The sequence below is a fragment of the Poecilia reticulata genome, linkage group LG3 (assembly GCF_000633615.1).
Source record: "Poecilia reticulata strain Guanapo linkage group LG3, Guppy_female_1.0+MT, whole genome shotgun sequence".
In the NCBI taxonomy this organism is placed as follows: Eukaryota; Metazoa; Chordata; class Actinopteri; order Cyprinodontiformes; family Poeciliidae; genus Poecilia; species Poecilia reticulata.
Genome location: NC_024333.1, coordinates 2,336,620 through 2,359,126, shown reverse-complemented (window position 1 = coordinate 2,359,126; position 22,507 = coordinate 2,336,620). Strand labels below are relative to the sequence as shown.

At 39.2% G+C, this 22,507-nt stretch overlaps 1 protein-coding gene across 1 annotated transcript in view; it reads left to right on the top strand.

Annotated features, from left to right (window-relative positions):
• Positions 1-22,507, top strand: part of LOC103462246 (neural-cadherin) — a 357,031-nt gene that overhangs the window by 163,495 nt on the left and 171,029 nt on the right. The window contains exons 9-13 of the mRNA XM_008404906.2: positions 14,729-14,901; positions 19,247-19,415; positions 19,517-19,687; positions 20,413-20,585; positions 21,428-21,595. Coding sequence (XP_008403128.1) covers positions 14,729-14,901; positions 19,247-19,415; positions 19,517-19,687; positions 20,413-20,585; positions 21,428-21,595 — 854 coding nt within the window. The remainder of the gene's footprint in view (positions 1-14,728; positions 14,902-19,246; positions 19,416-19,516; positions 19,688-20,412; positions 20,586-21,427; positions 21,596-22,507) is intronic.

Below are 22,507 nucleotides of genomic sequence, written 5' to 3'. Positions count from 1 at the left end.
GCGAATCAGTCGCTGTCACATGGTAGCAATTCAGCGTACTTACAGTAAGTGACAGGGTGTGCAAAAATGTTGAAGTGATTCCAACGTGACACTATATGTGTTTCCATTAACATTTTATTATGCACATTTTGAAGTATTGAATTTGAGAAGGCTGAGGAAAATTGAAAAATTCAAAATAACTTCCTCAATTTTGGCAAAAGTTTGTGTTCGCTTGAGGTGGTTTTTGGCTATTTCTAAAAAGAGTTAATGCACTGATGGGGAGATGGAAACACATTTCCTGGATAAATGCTGAAGGAGAGAACTCTCCCACCCCAAACGTCCAGCACAGAGGACAGGACTTTCGGCCTGGAGCAGCCAGGGAGAGGCACTCTAGGCTCTGATGGGAGTGGTGGAATTGTCCCATCAACTGGTGGGTCTGGGTCTTACCAGAGGAACGAAACTCTGAATAATCTCAAAGTTTAAAACTCCAGCTCAGAGGAGAGGACTCTCCAATTTTCTGAGATGTGTGGTCCATGATGGTTTGCAGTCTGAACATTTTATTAATTATAACTGTATATAGCATCAGCATCTGATGAAATCAGCCTGGTTGAGTTGCCCCAAACCAGTAGACGGAAACTTGAATTTGCATTTTCTTGTTTCTTTCTTTTTCTTTTATTTTCTTGCAGCATTTTAAAAGTTTGGTCCAAATTCACATAAATAGAAGTGTAGCTGTTATAGCCCCAGACGGACTGGTCAGCATATTTTTGATGTTGAAGTTGAAAGGAGAATGACTAGGCTGGTTTGAGATAATACAGAGCTAACATTATTTCACCTAACCACTTGCGACATCCAACATATACAGAGTGCCAACTCTGAAAGAACTACAAAAACATAATTATGGTTTATTTAACACATTTTTGCAATAATTGGAGAGTTGGATTAAAATGCTGTTGCATGGTCAGATTAACTCAAGTTCAGCTGTGAGAACAGGATTCAGTGCAAGCAAAATAATAGCATGGAACTATCAAAACTGTCTCAAATGCAGTGTATGGGTGTGGAGATTATTTTCTTGTCACATTTTGAGCACCAACTGACATTAAATATTCCAGCCTTCCTCAGTGCTGTTGCTGAGCATGTGCTGCCCTTCGTGACTGCCCTGTACCGATCTTATAACAGCTACTTCCAGCAGAATGACGTGTCGTGTCTCAACACTCAAAGTTCTCAAAGTGATTTCTTGAAACATGGTAATTAGTTCGGTGCCCTCAAATCGCCTTCACAGTCACCAGATCTACGTCCAATAGAGCAGCTCAGGGATGTGGTGGAACATGAGATTTGCATCATGGATGTGGGCCGATGTGGACCAAAGGCATGTCAGTGCGTCTGTGTGTTGCTGACCTACGGCATACGTCCAACATCTTGTAGAATCTGCATTATGAAAAATTGAAGGCAGTTGTTGCCATAGACACTTCTCTGTAAACGACACTGACTCACCTCTTTGCGAAGCATATGAGTCCTGACAGGTTAAGTCATGATAATATTAGTATATCAGCCAAAGTGTTAGGCGTGTTCCCACACCATCTTGGTAACAGAACACCCTCCCGGGGTTTATGCTCTCACATCTTCACTTCCTCTGAGGCAGGAACCACATGAAATAGGAAGCTGGGTTAATGGCACTGCTGTCTGTCATCTCTTCTGGATGCTGTTTCATACATGTTCATCGTTTCTGTCGACTGCACACCCAGTCTGAGTCTTTATATCACATTATAGGGTAAAACGAGGACCTTTTGGAGATTCAATTACTTAAGACGTCAAGGCATAATTCCCTTTGTTCACCAGCAATGACATTCACTGCCAGCCGATAGCAGCTGTGTTTTTTTTTTTTTCCATGAGAGAAGACTTGAAAGCACTCAATTTCATTTGCTATCACATGACTGCAGACTTTGTTTGCTATTGATCTTGATTATTTCCTGTTGAGTTTTACCAGCAAGACCCAATTTCTAAATGCACAGTGGTGCAGTTGGTAGCACTGTTGCCTTGCAGCAAGAAGATTCTGGGTTTGATTCCCAGCCTGGGTCTTTCTGCATGGAGTTTGCGTGTTCTCCCTGTACATGCGTGGGTTCTCTCCGGCTTCCTCCCACATTCCAAAAACATGACTTTTGGTTTCTCTAAATTGTCCCTTGGTGTGAGTGTGTGTGTGCATGGTTGTTTGTCTCTGTGTTGCCCTGCAACAGACTGGCAACCTGTCCAGGGTTTACCCCGCCTCTCGCCCAGAACGTTAGCTGGAGATAGGCACCAGCAACCCTCCTGACCCCACTAAGGGACAAGGGTGTAAGAAAATGGATGGATGGATGGAAGTTCTTAAAGGCAGGAAGATTTATGAAGGATTGTGTGAATTTTCACTTGGGATGGTTATAATATGTTTGTTTTTCATCAGCTTCTTTTTCTGCACATTTTGAAGTATCGCATTAGAAAAGGTTGATATAAACAGCAAAATTCTAAATAATTTCCTTGATTTCGCAAAAACGGTTTCTACGCTTGCTTGCGGTGAGTTTTTGCTTTTCCAAAAAGAGCTAAAGCACTAAAGAAGAGATGCAAACACATCTACCAAAAAAGTTTATAATGAAGGAAACTGTAAAAGTTGTGGACAAAATAACAGCAGTCCAGGAAGCAGAATAATGTTCCATATATTGTTAAGCGGTAAGTAATTTTTCAGTAGGTAGAAATAGGGCTTTGTGATATTTAGCTTAGTTTATTTTGCCGGATTAAAATAAAGATCAAAGAAGACAAGATCAAGAAAAAAGAAACTTACAAAACAAGCCTCAACCCAAATATTCCACAGAGCCAAACCTAGACAGGTCACCAAGACATGCTTCATTTCACTTTTAATTTTGGTGTTTTATCTTTGGTGATAAGCTCCAAATCTTTGAGGTTTAAAAATCTTCCTACTGAAATCTTTATCTTTAGCTTCTTCTGGAAATGTTTCTATTGCTTCCAGCCAGAAGCAACATGCTGGTAAAGGGATAAGATTACCTTCAACCTAATTTTATCACAGGCATGAAGAAGCATGGTTTTAACTGAGTGTTATCTTTTCAGTCCGATATTAATTTAGTCAACATCTCAGATACATAAGCATCAAAATAGTTATTTTAATTTACATTTCATTTAGTCTTTTCTAGTCCTATAGATCAGTTTTCAACTATCAAACTATAGGACTATTGTTATTTTAAAATATCAAAACGTTACATTTTCAGAATTATTATTATTTTTTTTTTGTACAGACCAAAATTGTCTTTTTCTTTTCTCCTTTAGACCTTAGTATCTGTAGGTTGATGTTCTTGGGAACAAACTGCGGTTGGAACAGATGTAGTCCCTCTCAGGAACTGATTTAGCATCAAGTTTAGCATATTATCCTCCTTTAGATTCTCATATTGATCAGCTCCAATTGTGTGACAAACACTCCCTTCAAGTTCAGCTGGTGTGAGACATTTCCTCTCCTCTTGCATCAGATTGCAGTTATCCAAACCTGACATTGCATCGCAAACACAGCAGGATCAGAAAGGACAAAGAGAAAATGGAGAAAGGACGCTCTCTGTCAACAAGTTTTAAAAGTACAGGGAAGAAAGACGCTCCTCAAAATCCAACATCTTTGTGATTTGTGACATTACATTCTATAGGATTTTCAAAATGGCTCATTTTCCAGATGCCAAAAAACATTTTCTGATTGTCAAAAACCGACTGGTGTTTTTTAAGTGCGTTGTATTTTTTTTAGAAGCAGTAAAAACTCAAATGGAAGAACAAAGACATTCAAAGTATGAATATTGCATCATGGGTCTCGTTTAACACTGAAATTCTTGGAGTCAGATTTTACAGAGCATCTCTTCCACCTGAGCTGTGGGTCTCCAGCAGCTCCCCTGAAGTTATGGTGAGCACCTTGACTGCTTCTCTGAACGATACTCTCCTCCGCTGGGACACCTCAGGGAGATCTGTGATACTTAGGATATCATTTTAAAAAGATGGTTTGCACAGGATTTTATTTAGGAGCACCAGAATAGAGGCGGTTGAATAGATAGGTATGCCCCACTTTTTACATTTCTATCTGTAAAATAAATAAAAAAAATTAAATAAAATAAATAAAAAAACTTTACTTAGACTATGTCCTATTGGTCATTCACATAAAATTTCAACATTACATAGTGTGCTTTTTTTTAAGTTGAGGGGTTAAATATTAATGTGATTTCTGCTTTTCTTTGTCACAGACATAAAGATGACCTTATAGTGCCATTTTGCCAAAAATGATTAGCATTTGAAACATGTTTTAAATGTGAAATAAAACATTTACATATTAAACACCGTAAGCTGTGTAGATTTCCTTAAATCTTGTTTCAGGTAACCTTTAGTAGTAATGGGTTTACAGTGAATTAACCGACAACCCCAGAAATGCATAAACACACATGCACACACACACCCAGAGGCATTATTCAGCCTGCCTGCAGTAAAATGGGAGAAGTAAAGTGTGACACCATAAGGCTTGTAATATGATCCAATATCGTGTTTCAAAGAGCCCAATATTTGGTCATTAAAAGTATTTTACGATTCTTATAATGGAAGGCGAGCACATTGTGTTCCTCTCTCCCTCTCCAGCTCGTCTCATTCGCTCTGTGCTGCTGATGAAAATCTCTTCCAGCCTCTGCTTCCCTCCTGTTGCTGCCCCCCCTCACTCCCGTCACCTCGCCCACTGTCCGTACTCATCCTAAATGTCCGACAATCATTCAAGTGATTGTTTTCTTCCCTTCTGGCAGAAGTGGCCTCACTGGCTCCGCTCGCCATGTTAATTTGTCTGTAACTCACCCCAGAATACAGTGTGTGTCCATGAGATTTAAGACGGCCATTAGGATCTGAGCGGGCCAGTCGATATGACGCTCCGGCTCTTCCTATTAAAACCCATAAATACAAAACGCTCTTCTGAATCAGAGGAAGTGTTTACTGGACACCTAAAGAGAAATGCTGCTAACAAACACGCATCTATTGTGTGGTTCATAATTTATTTTTTTTTCAGCCATCATTTCAGCTATTTTGAGAAATGATATTTGTCTGACATGGACAGATTTTGTTTATTCTTCCTTTTGGTGTGTGTTCGACTCGTACTGATCATCTTGTCTTTTATATTTGTTATTTAGACTTCTGTTCTAAGCTTCTCGCCCCTTCATGTCTGCCATGATGCTTTGACCTGTATCTTTATGCAACAAACTATTTTTTACCTCAGTCTTTTTGCTTGCTTCCCTCTGGCAAACATACAGTACTGTATTCTGCTTTAAAAAATACTCCCACTCATTATAAGGTTTTTTATTTCTTTCATCATTTGATTTTGTTTCTTTTGTTCTTTGTCAATTTGCTCCATTTTGTTGTTGTTGTTGTTGCTGCGGGGTTAGGTTGTTTCCTCTGTCTCTCTCTTATTACCCCATATATTTGGTTTTGCATAATAAACTGAATGATAGAAAACATATACTGAGCACATGAAGACAGAGCCAATTAACTAGAAGTAGGTAGAACAACATTTCACCATAAACCTGCCATGCTAAGTGGGTGTTTGAACTTTGGGCATCATTTGGGTTTCTGTTTAGATCATTTTCTTGTTTTATCACTGGGTCAAATGGTTCTCCTTTGAGTTATTTGTGCATTTATTATCACTAACGCAGTTGGTATTGTTTCTTTATGCTAGTCTTCTCTTCTCTTCATTGTTTATGATGGTTTGAGTTTTTTTTCCCTTTACGTTCTGTAGTCTTCCATTCCTGCGGTTTCCCTTGGTCTGCTCATCTTTCACCCTTCATCAGCCTGCTTCTCTGCACAGCTGTTGTCCATCACCTTATTCTCCTCTCCTCAGCTGCTCCTACTTCACTCTGTCTAGCTCCTCTGGTTCTCCTGTCATTTCACCAGCACTTTGGTTTCATTGATCTCCACGGTCTGTTTTTGTGTTTCTTCATGTCAGTCTGTTATTTTCTCTGTTATATCCCCTTGTGACATACAAGTTTTCTTATTTTTTCATGAATCGTGTATTCTATGAGGATCTCCAGCTCTTGACTCAAACATCGTCATGTCCCATGACACAACCAGGTACCTCGCACAGGACGTTTGACACAGTAAAAGCTAGTTCTAGTATTTTTTAATCCATATTAAGAAGTTATTGACTTAAAACAAGCTCCTGTATCTTGCTGAAAAGTTACTTGCAAGTTTCAAGTGAGCTAAGATATTTGTACTAGAAACTAGTCCAGATATCTGGACGTTTTCCAGTATAAAGAGCCATTTTCACCCTCAGTCTATTGAAATAAAACTCATTTAGAGCCACAAATGTTATGTGACCTTTTGGAAATAAGAGATAAATGTATCTTCTAGATATGTTGTTGCCATTTTTAACTGTCACTGTTTTACTTCTATTTTTAGGTTTTGGCATAAAGAAAAACATGAAACTTTGTATAAAAAAAATAAAAAAAATAATAAAGTGATAAATATATTTTCTTCTGTTGGATGTTGATAAATAAAGACAAAAACTATACCTACAAATCATCTTATTGAGGATATTCAATGCATTTATTCCAAGACAAAATGGGAATTCATTTAGAAAATCTGCAGTTTTTATTAGATCCACCTTTAAAAATATTAGGTTTTTTTTGTTTTTTGTTTTTAAGGGATTAGGAGCCATCATGGAAGGAAAGAGCCAGTACAGACTCCTGAACTAGACAAAATACTTTATAAGATTTTGTTTTTGCAGCATACGATGGTGTGAATTTCTTATCAATAGGGCCCAAAATATCTACTGAGAAAAAACATTAATATGTTTTTTGTTGTATGTTTTCTGTTGTATAGTCTTTCAATGTCTTTCTTGCACTTTGCTGTTGTCTTGTATTTGTTTTTTGCTGATCCTGATTTCATTTATAAGTTTATCTTCCAACTTTCCCCCCGTCTGTTTGGTCCCTCCTGGCTATTTTCATGAGAGGTGACAGCTGCCTGCTGAACCCCCAGGAAACATTCTCTGCATTTCCATTAAGTGACGATATGCGCTGACCTTGTTAGCAGCCACATACCACTCCCCTTTGGCCCTGATCCAAACTCACACAGAGTCAAATTCACAGTAATAATCACATATTTATGTACATGAAATCCAACTTGTTTGCCTACAGAAACCGTCTAGTTTTTGATCGTCCGCATGCATCTCAGCACAGACCCTTCTTAACGAGCTGAAAAGAAACATGCACTGACATGAAAAAAGATACCCATAAAACACGCACACGCGCACACACACACGCACACGCACGCACACACACCCACGCACGCACACCCCACACGCGCACGCACACACGCACGCACACACACACGCACGCACACACACCCACGCACACACGCACACACACGCGCACACACACACACACACACACACACACCCATGCCATTAAAGATGGAAAACACTTCTATGTGTATATGCAACTCTGCTTTAAACTCACAGAAGACCATCGACTTCTCTACGCTCTCCACGCCTTAACCCATACTATAGGGACACGTCTCCTAGATTCAAACAGACACATGCTGAATGCTTTGTTCTTGGAATGTCCTGAAACCTTTTCCATGTCCCATTTTCAGCCACTTACCCAGCATGTGTTGCTCTCAACTGAGCCTTTTAGGCCCTATTAGATGTTTATGCCGATGCTAGGCAGAGTAAAGCTGGGATCAGACTCCGGGGCGCCTCTGGCTCTTCCTATATATGTAGCGTAGTAGGCAGGCTGTAGCTGCTCTCTGCCTCTGCCTTTATTGAACTGGTCGCATTTTTTTTTCTGGTCATCTGTCTCAGTTCATTAGGTCTGAGTGCACTCCGCTGCACGGCCGGAGTAGAGTGGTTGAACATGTTTTGTTGGAATGTGTTTTTTTTTTTTTAAATCATTGTTTTTGGGTTCAGAGTCCAAACTATCCTGTTGAGAGATGAGAGTTTCTAGACCGGTTCTTCAGTAGCTGCTGCTGGCATTTGTTCCTGGATAATTAGGTCATAATGAGAGATTACAAAGATGTGAGGGAGACACAGAGTTTGTTAAACCTGAAAGTTTTTTCAGTCCTGTTTGAGAATGCTCCAGGTCTCAGATCTGAATAGAAGGAGAGGCAGTTTTAAAGTGTGGCAGGTGCGCTGCAAAAACACAAAATCTTACCAAGTATTTTTAGTAAGGTCTGAGAAATAGAAGCTTGTTTTAAGTCAATAATTCCCTAATATTGAGGAACAATTATAGATCCATTGGCAGATTATTAAAATGGAAAAATCTGCCAGTGGAACTGAATTTTTTTTTTAATATATATTCAGGAATTATTTACTGAAAACAAGATCCTACATCTTTCTGAAATATTGCCTATATGTTTGTTTTGTCTTATTTTGGGTTTACTGTGATATTTGCACTAGAAACTGGACAAATGCTTGGTAGGATTTTGTGTTGTTACAGTGTGCACATCTCATACTTTCTTTCAGATCCACCATCGGAATAAAGCCTGAAAGCCAGTTCAGTCACGACTCTTTGCTGTTGAAGCTGTGATTCTCTTTGTCTGCAGAGATATTTAAACTCGCAGACTTTGACATTTGGATGCCATCAAAGTGATCAATTGCTGATCACATTCTGGACTGGCCGGCCGAACGTGATCGTGATGCAGAGCGGACAGAGTGGATGATGTTGTATAAAATATCTGTAACGTTGGCGTCGTAGTCAGCACGAACTGTTCTGTCACTGCAAAACATGAGATCACAAACTGGTTAGCATTAGATTTAAGACCTAAAATCACACCTGCCTTTGAATGCTGTTCACATCAGAACCACATTGAAAAGGAGAGGACAGACCACTGCACTAATGTCTTACTACACAACTTAAACTATCAATGTAGATGGCGTAAAGCCCCCCCCCCAAAAAAACCAAACAAACAATAATAATAGTGTAGACTGTGGACCTTACATTAGCATTAGGGACGACTGTGGTGCTGCTACATGTTTAGCATTGAGATGCTAAATTAGCCTTGAGTAGCTTTGCTAATAGGCTAACTCCTTTTAGCACAGCATGAATACAACAATAGTCTTTTCCAGTGTCTCATAAGATCAGTTTTAGAAACCAAAATGAATTCTTAGCGGGCCAAGACAAGCAGCTCTTTTGTCTGTTGCTTGCGGTTGCGTATCAGATTTACGGACGTAATGGAAACACAAATTTGAAGGTTCCATCTTAAGACTTTTGTATGTAAAATCAATGTGAAATTAATTGCGTTAAAATCTTTGTAATTCATTTGTAGAAGCTATCATGTTAAAGGCCCTAATTTGGGGGGGATACATTTTATGTTATTTATTATATGCAGGGAAATGGCTGGGGGCTGTTACCCTTTCTTAAACCTTAAAGAAAAAACTCACTGAGCCCTTTCTGTGTGAACTTGATGCTGTCTGTGTGAACTTGGTGCTCTCTGCGGTTGTTCAAAAACATGCATGTTGAGTTGCATCTCTTGTTTGTGGAAAATCTTGATCCCAGTGCTACTTCTGCAATGTTCAGGCTATTGCTATTGCAAATTTTAATGTATTGTTAATGGCGCAGCATGGGTAGTTCAGTGTTTTTGTTGGGGATTTCAGGGACTTTGTGGATGAACAATTTTCTTATTAATGAAAGGCAAAAATATCACTTTAAGAATATGTGAAGTATTCTCCTTTGGGGCCGTCGATACACAATGAAAACACCGAGAGCCAGCAGTTCAAAAATTTTATTTTTGTATGAATCTATAAAAGACGCAACCAAACATACATGGTTGACTTCACTGCCTTAAGTTTTAATTTGAATCAACATCTTTGTGAATATGATGCAACATTTGTAAACCTATAACTAGCCTTGTTATCTGCCTTGGTAATGAGGTTGTAATAATTGTTGTGGTTGTGTAACCAATGCTACACTTGCTAATTGTCAAAGCAAGCATTTATTTTAATCAGAGTAACGATAACAACCAGGGTTGGGTTAGCTGTAGCTGTGAAATATTAAATGTATTGTGTCCTCTATCATCTACCCTAAAACTTTCTGTGCATTTTTTGTTATTACAAAACTATCAAAATAGCAATTTTATTCTCACAGAAACTTGTTCTTGCTTCTGTTTTTAGTCAAAATAATCAAATGGAAACTTTCTTTATTTTATTTGGATTCTTGCAGTTCCCTGCATCTACTGTTTGTTTGTTTTTTCTGGATTCTTCTTCATTTACTCTCCATAAGCCTCCACACAGCATCATGTTGCCACTACCGTGTTTAACGGGATATACTGTGAAGTTTTAATCTTCCCAAACACAAACTGTTTTATATTTAGGCCAAAAACTTCCATTTTGTTCCCATTCAACCTGCTAACCTTCTCCCACATGTTTGCTGCATACAGCAGTCTGTGAGTTTGGCTTTTTCTAGCGGTCTTTCAGTAATGGCTTTCTTCTTGCCACTCTTCTACAAACCCCAGATTTATGGAGTGCATCAATGATAGTATTTTTGTTAACAGATTCCTTCATTTGAGCTTTAACTGTCAGTGACCCCCGTTTGTAAATGTTGCTATAATTAAAAGTTTGTATAGCAGAGATGTTCAATTTGACAACACACAGGCCGACTCACACACATGTAATGCTTGTCAACAGCAGTCTTCCATAGCATTCCATAAGGAAACCACTCTTTGTGACTGTTTGCAAAGCATCCCAAGCTCCCCGTGCATCAATTCCTCAGAGCATCTGTGGGAAGTGTCAGAAAAACAACTCCAGTCCACGGAGATCTCTCTCTCTACAACCCACTTTACCCAGAGGATCGTCTGTCATCTTCCCGCTGTCACTGGGCCGTTCTGAGTTGTGGATAATCAGTACAGGTAGCTTTGAAACGTCTGGCTCTGCAGTTAGTGTGTCCACTCTGAACACAGTGAAGCTGCTGATGTCTCTGCATTGTTGTGCTTTTATTTCTACCAGCGCTGAAAACAGTTACATTTTACTCTTAATGCAGGGCGAGAGTGAAGAACCATGAAAAAAAGGTTTACTTCTTTAACTTTTTCATAATCAAAAACAGATTTTATCATCAAACAAAATAAATCTGTCTTACTAAATTCACACTGCATAACCACTTCTTTCATTCAGGTTTCCTAGTCACACCCATGCCAGTTTCATGACAGAACTGAGTGATGAAAGCAATAAAACAGAACCTGTATGACAACATAATGTAGGCTCAACGATATCCTGAAGCAATATATCTTCACTAATTATTCAAGAACACATTATAAAGTCACCAGCTGCATTTCCATTGGCCACATAATTGTGCAATATTTAGTCAACCATATGAATATGAAGTCATCATGTATGTTTGGTTTACATAATTGTGTCTTACTACACCATTTAGACTATCAATATAGACGATGTACAAAAAACAAAAACAAAACAATAATAATAGCAAATAAATTTGCTTAATGGAAACACCAATTTGCATAAACAGAACAATTGCATAAACAAACTTATTCTTGCGCCATTTTAATTTTGTTTCTTATTTAATGGAAACACTGCAATTGCGAAATTGTGTTTTTTATTATTTTACATTAGCGGAATTACAAATACTGCCATTTGTCATTTATCAGTCTAGAAATGATTACAAAAAGAAAACTAAATTGAATTTATTTGGAGTGTCCTAGTCAAACTCTGGAGTTGAACCTTTTTGTAACGTTAAGGCCTGACCTTAAACAGACCATTGGTGGACTAAAACAATCCAATTTGGCTTTTTAGTGGCAGATATTTTTTGAATTACATTTAAATGTTTGATTGCTGTGGATTTCTTTTCATACTTCCTACAGTCATCTTGGTTTCTACTTTTATTAGCAGTAGAATTGAAGGAGGTTTTATTCAGGTTTATTTCTTTCTCCCCAAATACATCTAAATCCCTGTGGTTGCAAATCAGATAAAATGTTGCTTTTATCAAATAGAGGTTTTAAAGAGACAGCAACTGAAAACAGTTCAATGTCGGCAGCAAAAAGCAGCTGACAGAAAACTCAGTCAGATGCCTTTAAGTGGACTTCCTGCTGAGTAAATGTTGAGTGTTCTGTGACCCGAATTTGGCAGCATGGGCTATAAGCTACCACTTAGGACCCAACGCTCAGCTAAAACTTTACAGCAAGAAAAGCTTAGCATGAGGTGAAGCGCAGGACAAGACTGTACATTAACTTTTCCTTCTCCTTTGAGGAAAACAAGAAAAGGAGTTAGAGTTATACATGGATCTGTTGTTTTTAGTATATGTTGAATTAGACTTAGGAATAACACAAAAGAAAGTATTTTAGTGTGAGATGTTTTGATAATTGAATCTGCACATTTTGTAATAAATCGTTTGCCCTCCCTCCTTTCCTATATGGGGCCCACCTAGGCATGCTGGCAGGGTTATTGTTGAACTACTTGCTGATCTCTGGTTTAATAAACCCTGCTTATGAAATGACTTGTTTCCTGTTTTCTTCTTCTTCATGGGTTGGGTCAGCGGCAATAATTGCAGTTATATGGTCAATGGAAATGCAGTTAGTGAGAAAGTGGCTATCCAATTTTCAGATGAATTTTTCCCAAACCCAATCAGTTACCTTGAGATGTTAACCAAAGTTGTTCATGTACATGGCATTAATTCATTCAGACCTTCGTCACTGGGCAGCCAATCATTCACAAACATTACCTGGACAATAAGGTCAGGATTTCACACAGAATGTATTTCCAAAATAGCTTTAAAGATTCTGGGTGCATAAAATACTTGTAATTTTATTTAGTATGGTTTTCTTCTTAGAAACCTCTTGATTGATCAGTGTCTGTCTTTGGTTGCCATGTTTCACGCAGTGCGCTGTTGCAGTTGCAGTTGCAGTGACTTGGCTGCTGCGTGTAGTAGACGCACGAAACTAGGATAAAAACACAATGATCATACGTTTTGGGACTTTAATCTGTCACATCAGTCCCCTTGGTCTGCTAGGCAAAGATAGAAGGATGAATAGCACACATACATGCGTATCTACAGTAAGCGCATATATGATTACAATTTCAGGGTCGTAGCTGCAACAGCAGTCAAATGGGGACATGACAACAGTGGCACCCGCCGCTGTCTCTGAAGATAAGGAGGATGTAATAAGTGTGTCCACACTTTTGGCCCACACACACGTTCACAAACACACAGACAAGGTAAACAGAGCGCGGAATGATGAGATGCATACAGAGTGGAGGAGAGTCATTCAGAGCACAGAGTGGGATGCAGATGAGACGCCTACAGCAGACTGAAAGAGTCCGTCGGAGGAAGGGAGAAATGGGATGCAGCAGCAGCGCTACAAAGGGAATACCAATCAATTTAACATCGGGCGGTCCAAATAATGACAAATGGTTGAGATAAAAACGGACACAGAGTCATCTTCTGGCATTTGTGGAGAGAACGGTGCTTTAATTTAGCTCCATGCACTTTGTTTGACTCATTTGTTGTGTTTACCCTTCACCACAAGCTAGCAGAACTTTTCCACATTTGATTTGAAGTGAAAAATTTCAGTGCGGTTAAAAGCAAAATCTTAAATCAGACAAAGGTAACTTAAAGGAATACAGAAACATTCTAAAAATTATTTCTATTATTAAGGCCACCTGGCCCAATGTGCAAAAAATAATCAGCCCCTGAACCCTTTTCTGCAACGACTATCAGAGGATGTTTGTGGAGTCCTTCTCATTCAGATTCATTGCAAGGCTTTTGAGCATCAGCATCGTGTTGGAGGCCCCAGCATAGCACCTGAATCAGATTTAAGCAAAGTCTTTGACTAGACCTCTTCAAAATCTTCATTCTGCTTTTTTTGAACCATTCAAAAGTGGACATTCTACAGTACTGTGGGTCATTGTGCTGTTGGTTGGGTCAGATTGGATTGGACTTTTTGGGTGAAAAGTTTGGAGTTGGTCCATTCAAACAGTCATGATGTTGGTTGCGTTTTGAGAAAAAAAAACTTAAGTTTGGTTTTCATTGGCCTGCTGTGTGAACATTGCCCAAGGCAGAAAATCAATATGGTTTGGACTCTGAAAGGTAAAAGGTTTTCCATTTATTGTGAATTTTATGAGGTCTCAATAAATGCTGGTGGTTAATCATTTTTTAATTAATGATAAAACCCATTAAACTGTTAAAATGTCAATAAAAACTGTTTGTTTCAGCATTCTATAAGTGTTTCTTAAAATTACATTATATTGAACAGCTGTTCAGTCCATGCAGGATTTTGTGATTGTTTCTGTGGATTTTTGCAATTAAAATCACAAATTTCGTGGTGCTGTTTTCGAAATATTTTTGTGAACATTTAACAATATTTGTGCTAATGTATGATGCCAAATGTGACTTTTTATTAATCACCATAAAGATAACTTGACATCCAGTAGGGCTGAACAGTCACTTATACCCAACGTGTTTGGCCAGTTTAGAGAAAAATTAACAGTAAAATTAGAAAAGTTTTTTTAATTTTGCATGAATTTTGTGGGTTTGTGAAAAACTGAAGGGACTTATTGATGTAATTTGGAGTCCAGAGGGCCACATGAAAAGCCAGATTTGGCCTCCAGGCCTTGAGTTTGACACATGTGATCTAGTAAAATGAAAAACCCAGGAAGGCTCTACGTTCGTTTGAGGTCGGTCATATTGAATAAAATGTCTGAACTCGATCCTCCATAAAGACGTGTGGTGTGCTAACTGCTGCCACCGCTGTGTTTGTTTGGCTGCAGGTTTGATCCGGCTGCGCTCCAGCCCGCCGCCTCGCCTGCAGGGCGTGGAGTACGTCCTCAACGTCACGGCCACAGATGACAACGCCTCGGGCGGGCCGCAGGCGCTGGCCTCCACAGCGCAGGTCATAGTGGGAGTGGACGACGTGAACAACAACAAGCCCGTCTTTGAGCAGGTACAACGCACCATCACGCGTTGGCGTTATTGAGTGCGATTTTTAGCTCGTTCCACTTCCCCACATGTTTTGTTTTCAGCTTCCACAGCCGCTCTGCGGTTCTATTTCACCTCTCCCAGACAAATCTAAAACGTTCCTCTCCAAGTATCGCTCCGCTGCCTTTCCATCCTGTGGAAGTGTTCTCCATCATTTCTCTGTATCCATGTCTTTGTCTTCCTATCTCGTCTCCTCGTTAGCCCCTATCTCTCTCCTCTACAGGAGCGATTAGCGAGCAGGACCCTCATCTCTTTCCTCGCATCTCCATCCTACATCATCTTGGTCTTTTAATTAAGGCTTTAAGGGATGTGGGGGAAATCCCGACCGACCTGCTCTAGAAGAGCTGCCTCTCCACCAGCTTTTTTTTTCTTGCCATGTTTCAATTTTAAATGAGGTGACTTTTCAGCCCCCTGAGGTATCCCGAGCCAAGAATAGGAGGTGTGTGTGTGTTGCTGCTGAGTAAAGCCTCCTTACTCTCTTGTGGGAAGAAAGTGAAACGGGAAGTGTTTTCCTTTCTGCTTCATATCCTGTTAGCCAGGCAACAAGAAGACGAAGGGGGATTCTGTGTCTTTAAAGGGATAATGTTGGACCAATGGAAATGAGCCGCCAAAGTCAAAATTAAAAACCAACCTCACTTTTAAGCTGCTAATAATTCCAAATTCGTTTAGATTGGAGTCACTTTTGTCGTGTTTTCGTCTCTCGCTGAAACGTTACAGCTGAAAACACGATGAACTGAAACTTCACGCTCAGTTCTCTCTCGGGGGTTTTCTGTTGTGTATTCCACTTCAATCGCTCTTCTCTTCCTCTTTAACCGGAGGCTGATTGAAAAAGACAAACAGTCTCCTGGCACCTGACATTTGCCTCCTCCAAGACAAACTGAAACATTCAAACTATCAGCAAAACTATGAAACTATGAAAAGGTAAGAAGTTGAAGTTAAATGCTTTCAATAGGGATGCGATTAAAAGAAAGTTCTGGAATGAAAAACGATTAAGTGTAAGGTGAATTTCAAAGGTTTTCTCAAAGAATTTCTTAAAATATTTTGTTAAATTACAACCAAAAATGTGTTGTGTTGAGATTTTATATGATAGACTGACTCAAAATGTGTAACTGTGGAAATATCAAAAGTGATAATGGACTGAACAGTGCTGCATGAGAGCTTCAAAGTCTGTTGATTCAGAAGGAAGACATTTTAGAAAACCACTGTTATTGAAACAGTTATGTGAAGGCCAGCGGGGTTTGCTAGAGAATACTGGTGAGCAAACAGAACCATTAAGAAAAAAAACGGGAAAAAGAACAATTTAAAGCACACTGCAAAACCACAAAATCTTTTTCCATGTGTAACAACGTCTGGAGTGAAATAATCTGCCATTGGAACTAGTACTTTTTTATTAATATTAAGAAAGTATTGACTTAAAACAAGCGCCTATATTTTATTGACAAGTTACTTTATCAGTTAGTTTTGTTTTATTTTAACTCTACTGAGATATTTTCACTAGAAACTAGAGCAAAAAGTACTTGGTAAGATTTTGTGCTTTTGCAGTGTGCTTTAAATTTTTCTTTTCCCCGTTTTTTTCCTTAATGGTTCTGTTTTCTCACCAGTATTCTCTAGCAAACCCTGCTGGCCTTCATATAACTGTTTCTATAATGACATGAAATGACACACAGGTGGACTCTTTTTTTTTTTTTGCGCCTACTGTATTTATTATTTTCAATTATTTTTTAGTTGTATTTCGAAATAGAAAGCATTGCACACATCCGGTTTTCATTTTTCTTCCACTCCAGTCAGGCACCATGGTCTACTACATAATGTCTCAAGTAAATATAAATAAGTTTCTTGTTTTTAATCTGGCAAAATCTATAAAAGAACGTAAACGTGAAGAACACCATGGCTCATTTACTGAAGACGACCCGAGTTAGTCTCTGTGTCTTCTGTCGCTCACAGTCAGCATCTGGACAGTGAAGCCGGCAGAAGCCCTCATCTTGTTTGGATTCCAGATCTTTGGATGTGCCGCAACCTCTCGGGCCTCTGGGCAGCATTCAGTAGACCAAGACGGCAAAAGAAAGAGACAAAATCACAGAAAGGTGGTGATTCGGAGCATAACAGGTTCTTGTATTTCCCAGTGGCAGTGGCACTACAGACACACAGCCACTGATTGCATTCAGTACTAACCTTTAGTCTCATGATGTTTGCTTCGTCAAATACTAGGAATTTGTAACGCAACACGAATGCTGTGGCTGTGGGGCTACAATGCTCATTATGTCACTTTATATAATAATATTATTGCATTTATCACCAGCTATTACAAAAATGCAGAGGTTAGTCTTTTTTAAATGATTTTTTAGAAATGATAATGTTATAATGCTGCGTTATGTAATAAACAGTAACAAACCATTGTTTATGTTCATCCTAATCAGTATCATTTCATGTTTTTTTTGTTGCATTTTTACGCCTGATTTTATTACTATTACATTACATTACTTCATTACCACATAATGAGACATTACATGGAAGAACAGATTAATATGATAGTGTGATTAGTAATTTTATGACAGCTCCCATTGCAGCGTTTACCCGACGTGGTCAAATGAGAGAAATTAATACAAACACAACAATCTGATGTGATGAACTTATTTCAGGTTGATTTGAGTGAAAATCACCTCCAGGAGGAATGTGGAAAAAAATGTAATCTAAGGATGAACAGTGATGCGATCAGACTGATCAATTTCAGGTTGTTGTCTCGTTTTAATGCTACATTTACATCAGAGAATTCAGCTGGTTGTCATGGTAAATACTAGTCTTTGATGGCTAAAAAGGTCCTGACCAAGGGATTTCAAGCTAAGTTTACTGGGCGCAATATATTTGGACTGTTTTAAATATAAAGAAATGATAAATCAGTGACCTGCAGCAGTACATGGCTGCAGACATGGGAGTTCTGATTTTGTTGGGTTTACAGTGTCCCATTGGACTGTTATTGAGACGGCAAGAATCTCTAACAATTTACATATTTAGCAGTTTGTTGCTTGTTTTTTTATTATTATTATTATTATTATTATTATTATTATTATTATTATTATTATTATTATTATTATTATTATTATTATTATTATTATCATTTTTCAGTGTTCAAAGTTAATAATATCAATTCAATAGTTTACAGGCAGAGTCTTGTTCACTGTACCCTGAGTAATCCCACTAGACACCGAGCCTGACACTTCACCTGCTTAATGCATCTCATTGCTTTTTTTTTTGTTTCTTTGTTTTGGTTCGTTTTCGTGTAAACCATTTGCTCTGAATAACCTGTGAACAATTTGTTTCGCATTAACAAGCCATTTGTGACACACCGCACTCCGCGTGACCTTCTGGGTTAATTGTCTTGGCTGAGTAACTTGATCTAATTCACAAAGTGTTTGCTCCCTGTGAAGAGGGACGAACCAAACGGAACACGAGTGGATCTGAAAACGAGGCGGCGCCAAGGGAAGAACGGGCTGGATGCCTTCCCTAAAGCGTGCAGGGCATCTGTACTTCTGTCAGACACCAAAAAAAAAAAAAAAAACACGAGTTGAGGACTAAAGAAGAATGTGAGAGCTGCACAGTGGGAAATAACAGCAGAAACGTCAGCACTGTTGAAATGAAGAGAATAATACTGCACATGTCTGACAACTTCGTTGATGGATCTAAACAGGAGAAAAAGAATAAAAAAGATCAAGTACAACTTCTTCCAGAGAATCCCACTGGAGCAACTATAAGTATCTAAAGCTTTTGTGTCACAAAGAACACTAATTCTAATATTAGTTGTATATTAATTGATTACTTAATATTGGCTATCTTTTCTGCAACATACACTGTAAAATATTACAACAGCATTAATTATGTCTGCTAATTTTTACCCCTTAAGTCAAAGAAATATAGCAAGTTTTGGAATTTGAAATTAAATGCGTTAGTTTGTGAAAGATAAACTGAAATTGTGTGTTTTTTTATTTTTTTAATTAAATTTGTTAATCTACTTTGCTATGTCACTAAGAGTTATTTAAGTGAGCAGTAAAAACACTAAAATAAAAGGGAAAGAGTGGGAACTATTTTCTACCATTTCTTCTTGTGTGGTTTTATATCACATGTTCATTTTCATGCACATGTGCATTAAATATAAATTTAGTGCAAGTCTGTAATGCAGTTCTAAATAATCCGAAAGAAGCAACTTTACCAAACCTTTCTCTTTACTAAATAGAAACAATCTCCATGCAAGCATTCTATTCTACTTTTATTTTTTTATTACACACCGCTGTCTCTGCTGTTTTCTCTCTCCTCAGTGTCAGCAGTACAGAGAGAGCACAGCGGTTCTGGAGAACCAGCCGGCGGGGTCGTTCGTTCTGCAGGTTCACGCTGTGGATGCAGATGAAGGCTCCAATGGCAGGGTCACATATGGCTTCATGCACAAAGACTCTACAGTTCCTGCATTCAGTATCCACCCTGATACTGGTACGTAAACTCAACTGGCAGGATTCTGTCATCAGATTAATTTGAGATAATCTGGTGCTCTCTGCTCTGTTTGATCTGCATTGTCCCCCTAACGTTTCCAGGCGTGATCGTGACTGCCAGGAAATTTGATCGTGAGCGTCAGCGGGAGTATGCGGTGACAGTGACTGCCACTGACCAGGCAGCCGACCCCCTGATCGGCATCTGCCAGCTCAACATTCTCATCCTGGACCAGAACGACAACAGCCCGAAGTTTGAGAACCTCCGATATGAGTGTAAGAAGAAACTGTGTGTCCCGTTGAGTTTGTGTCCTTTCCTCCCCATACACACATGAAGGGCCTTGGGCTGCAGGGTACTCTTCTCTAACCTCACAGCCTCATTGCATCCTGGGCCCTGATTCTATTGGACAACTGGGACACTCCCACTTAAGACATCCTAACCCTCCATCACCCCCTAAACACAGAGTATTACTGTTATATACATTTGTTATTTGTCAGTCCTTTGGGCTTTTTTTCTCTTTCTTCAGGTGTAGAAGCAGATCTCTGGTGTGTTTTTCTTGTGGTTTCTCTAAAGTTTACTTCCGTGAACAGAACGCTGCTGTGTGTCGTCTGCGATCTTCTTCTTTGCATGCGGGTCACTTTGGGGTTATAAACCGTTCACACAGATATCTGATTATGGTCACATCATGCAGCAGTATGAATGCCAACCCCCACACCCTGAAAAAAAGCAGATTTCAGCAAAACAAATCAGAATTGAGCAATAAGACCTGCTATGTGAACAGTCTACATCATGTTGTCAGACAAGTTATTTCTTTAATGTCAGGCTAGAAATCAGGTCTCACCAAAAATGTGGTCATTCATATTATTATATTATATTTAAATTTGTTAATGATCTGAAACGTTTGGAGACAAAAGGAAAATGTAGAAGGAATCTTTAAAGGGGCAAATTTTTTTTACGAGAAAAATATACTAACAACTCAGAAACGTCTGTTTTCTCTCAGACTTCCTTCGTGAGGACACGATGATCGGAACTAGTTTCCTGCGGGTGGCGGCCCATGACGATGACTTTGGCAGCAACGCAGCCGTCACGTACACCATGTCTGGTGAGCAGCCGGAGTACCTCAGGGTCAACCCGCTGACGGGCTGGGTGTACGTCAACCAGCCCATCTCCCAGGTAAATATGAGTCGAGTTCAGGCTGACACTTAAATCGGTGGAAATCGAAAGTTCAAGAACAAAAAAGCTTTTAACATAAACTAATGCTCTGTTACTTGTACGAAAGCTGTGCAGAGATAATTTGTGAAAGTAGCCAAATAGTGGTTTAAAAATAAAGTAAAAAAATTGTTGAAGTGTTAAGTGTTGCTACTCGGTCGCTGATGACACTCAAAAGTTCACTTGCAATAGTTTCTCAAGAAGAATGCCTGGATATACGGTCAAAGGTAAGAACTTGTTAGAGGATAGAATTAAACGTTAGTTTGTCACTAATAAAAAAAGATTTTAGTCAACCTGAAGCAAAGAGAGAATGTTTGTATCAGCACTTTATTGCTGACAGTTACGGTTCTAACTTCACCAGAGCCCCATGCCCAGAGGAGGCTATCTGATATCTGCTTCCTTTTTGTCCTTTGCTTCACTACCAACAACAAAGAAAAATCAATTCTGTTTGGAAGAAAAAAAGAGAGGAAAATTCCATGTAACGATTTCCATACTCCACATCTCGGACTCTTCCAGGACCAAGGGGACTGAAAATTTGTATCCTCAGCACCTTGAAGCTCCTACTAACAACCCAAGTTTCTTTTTTTTCTTTTTTTTATTTGCTTTACATCATCAAACACACAACAAAACTCTTAATTCAAAATTGCCTAATTCACAGTAGTCTGCTATACAGAGCTGCTATAAAGCATGCTGTTAGTCTAGCACACCACACTCTTTACCCTGCAGTTTCTGACATAAAGTCACATCTTCAGCCTTTTGCTTTCTCTTCCTGTCCTTTAGCCTCACTGCCTTTACTCTGTCCACAGAGGACATACATCACCAGGGAGATTGTAGCAACAGACGGAGGAAACAAGAGCAGTTCGGTGGAACTGGCTGTCACCATCACCAATGTGAAGAACCAGCCTCCACAGTGGGAAAAAGACACTTACAGTGTGGTGATACCGGAGAACACAGTTCGGGACACGCCCGTCGTGGTACGTCGGACTGCGGATGTTGTAGCGTGAACTTGTTTGCTAACGTCTATAAAGTTAAAGAAAAAGAAACAAAAACGTAAATGCCAGCTTGTTTGCAAAGGAAGAATTGCACAGAGGGTTTTCATTTGGTGATTCCTACCTGTTTGGTCTGACGCAGACCAACCACTTGTTTAGATGCACCTGTGCAGTTGATTGTTAACAGAAATCAGCCAATCACATGACAACACCTCTAGTTATGGAGGCATCAAGGCATGGTGAAAATGACTTGCTGAAATGAACTTGAAAATTTGAATTGATTGAAATCAGCACAGATCAGTTGCGTGTAACGGAACCAGGTGATTATAAGTTTCACCGCCGCTTTGAAAACCGTGCACAGTCAACATCCCCCATCGACATGTCGTCTCTGGATTATCCCATCTATCTTACTGCTTTTTTTCCACACTACCAAGATATTTTTAATGAATTAACATTTTTTATTTTATTTTTTTCGTTTCTAAGACTCTCCTGAAAGTAGCCCAGTCCATTAGAGTGGCTGATGAATGTTTTAACTCCTTGGGTGGAGATAAAGATGGAGAAAGGTTAGTTTAAATGGGAATGCGCGCCCTTTATTGTGTTTGTGAGAGACGCTAATAAAAAGAGGAAGACAGAGGAAGGTCCCAGCGGTGCCATGCATTAATCGAGATTGCAGCTCGGAGTTGATTCGGCGGTTATGGAGAGATGCAATGACTCTCGGTTGGCTCTGATTCCTCTGCCTTGGACAGTTGAAGTCTTTATGGCCTAAATAAGCACACTGTGTGCTCTGACACATTTTGCTTTGCAGGGTGTCTCATTATTGCCGCCACTTCTCTTTCCAGGTTGAAAGGATGCATGTGGGTCACCTATAAGCAAGCCGTGTCAATCCCAAGATGGCTT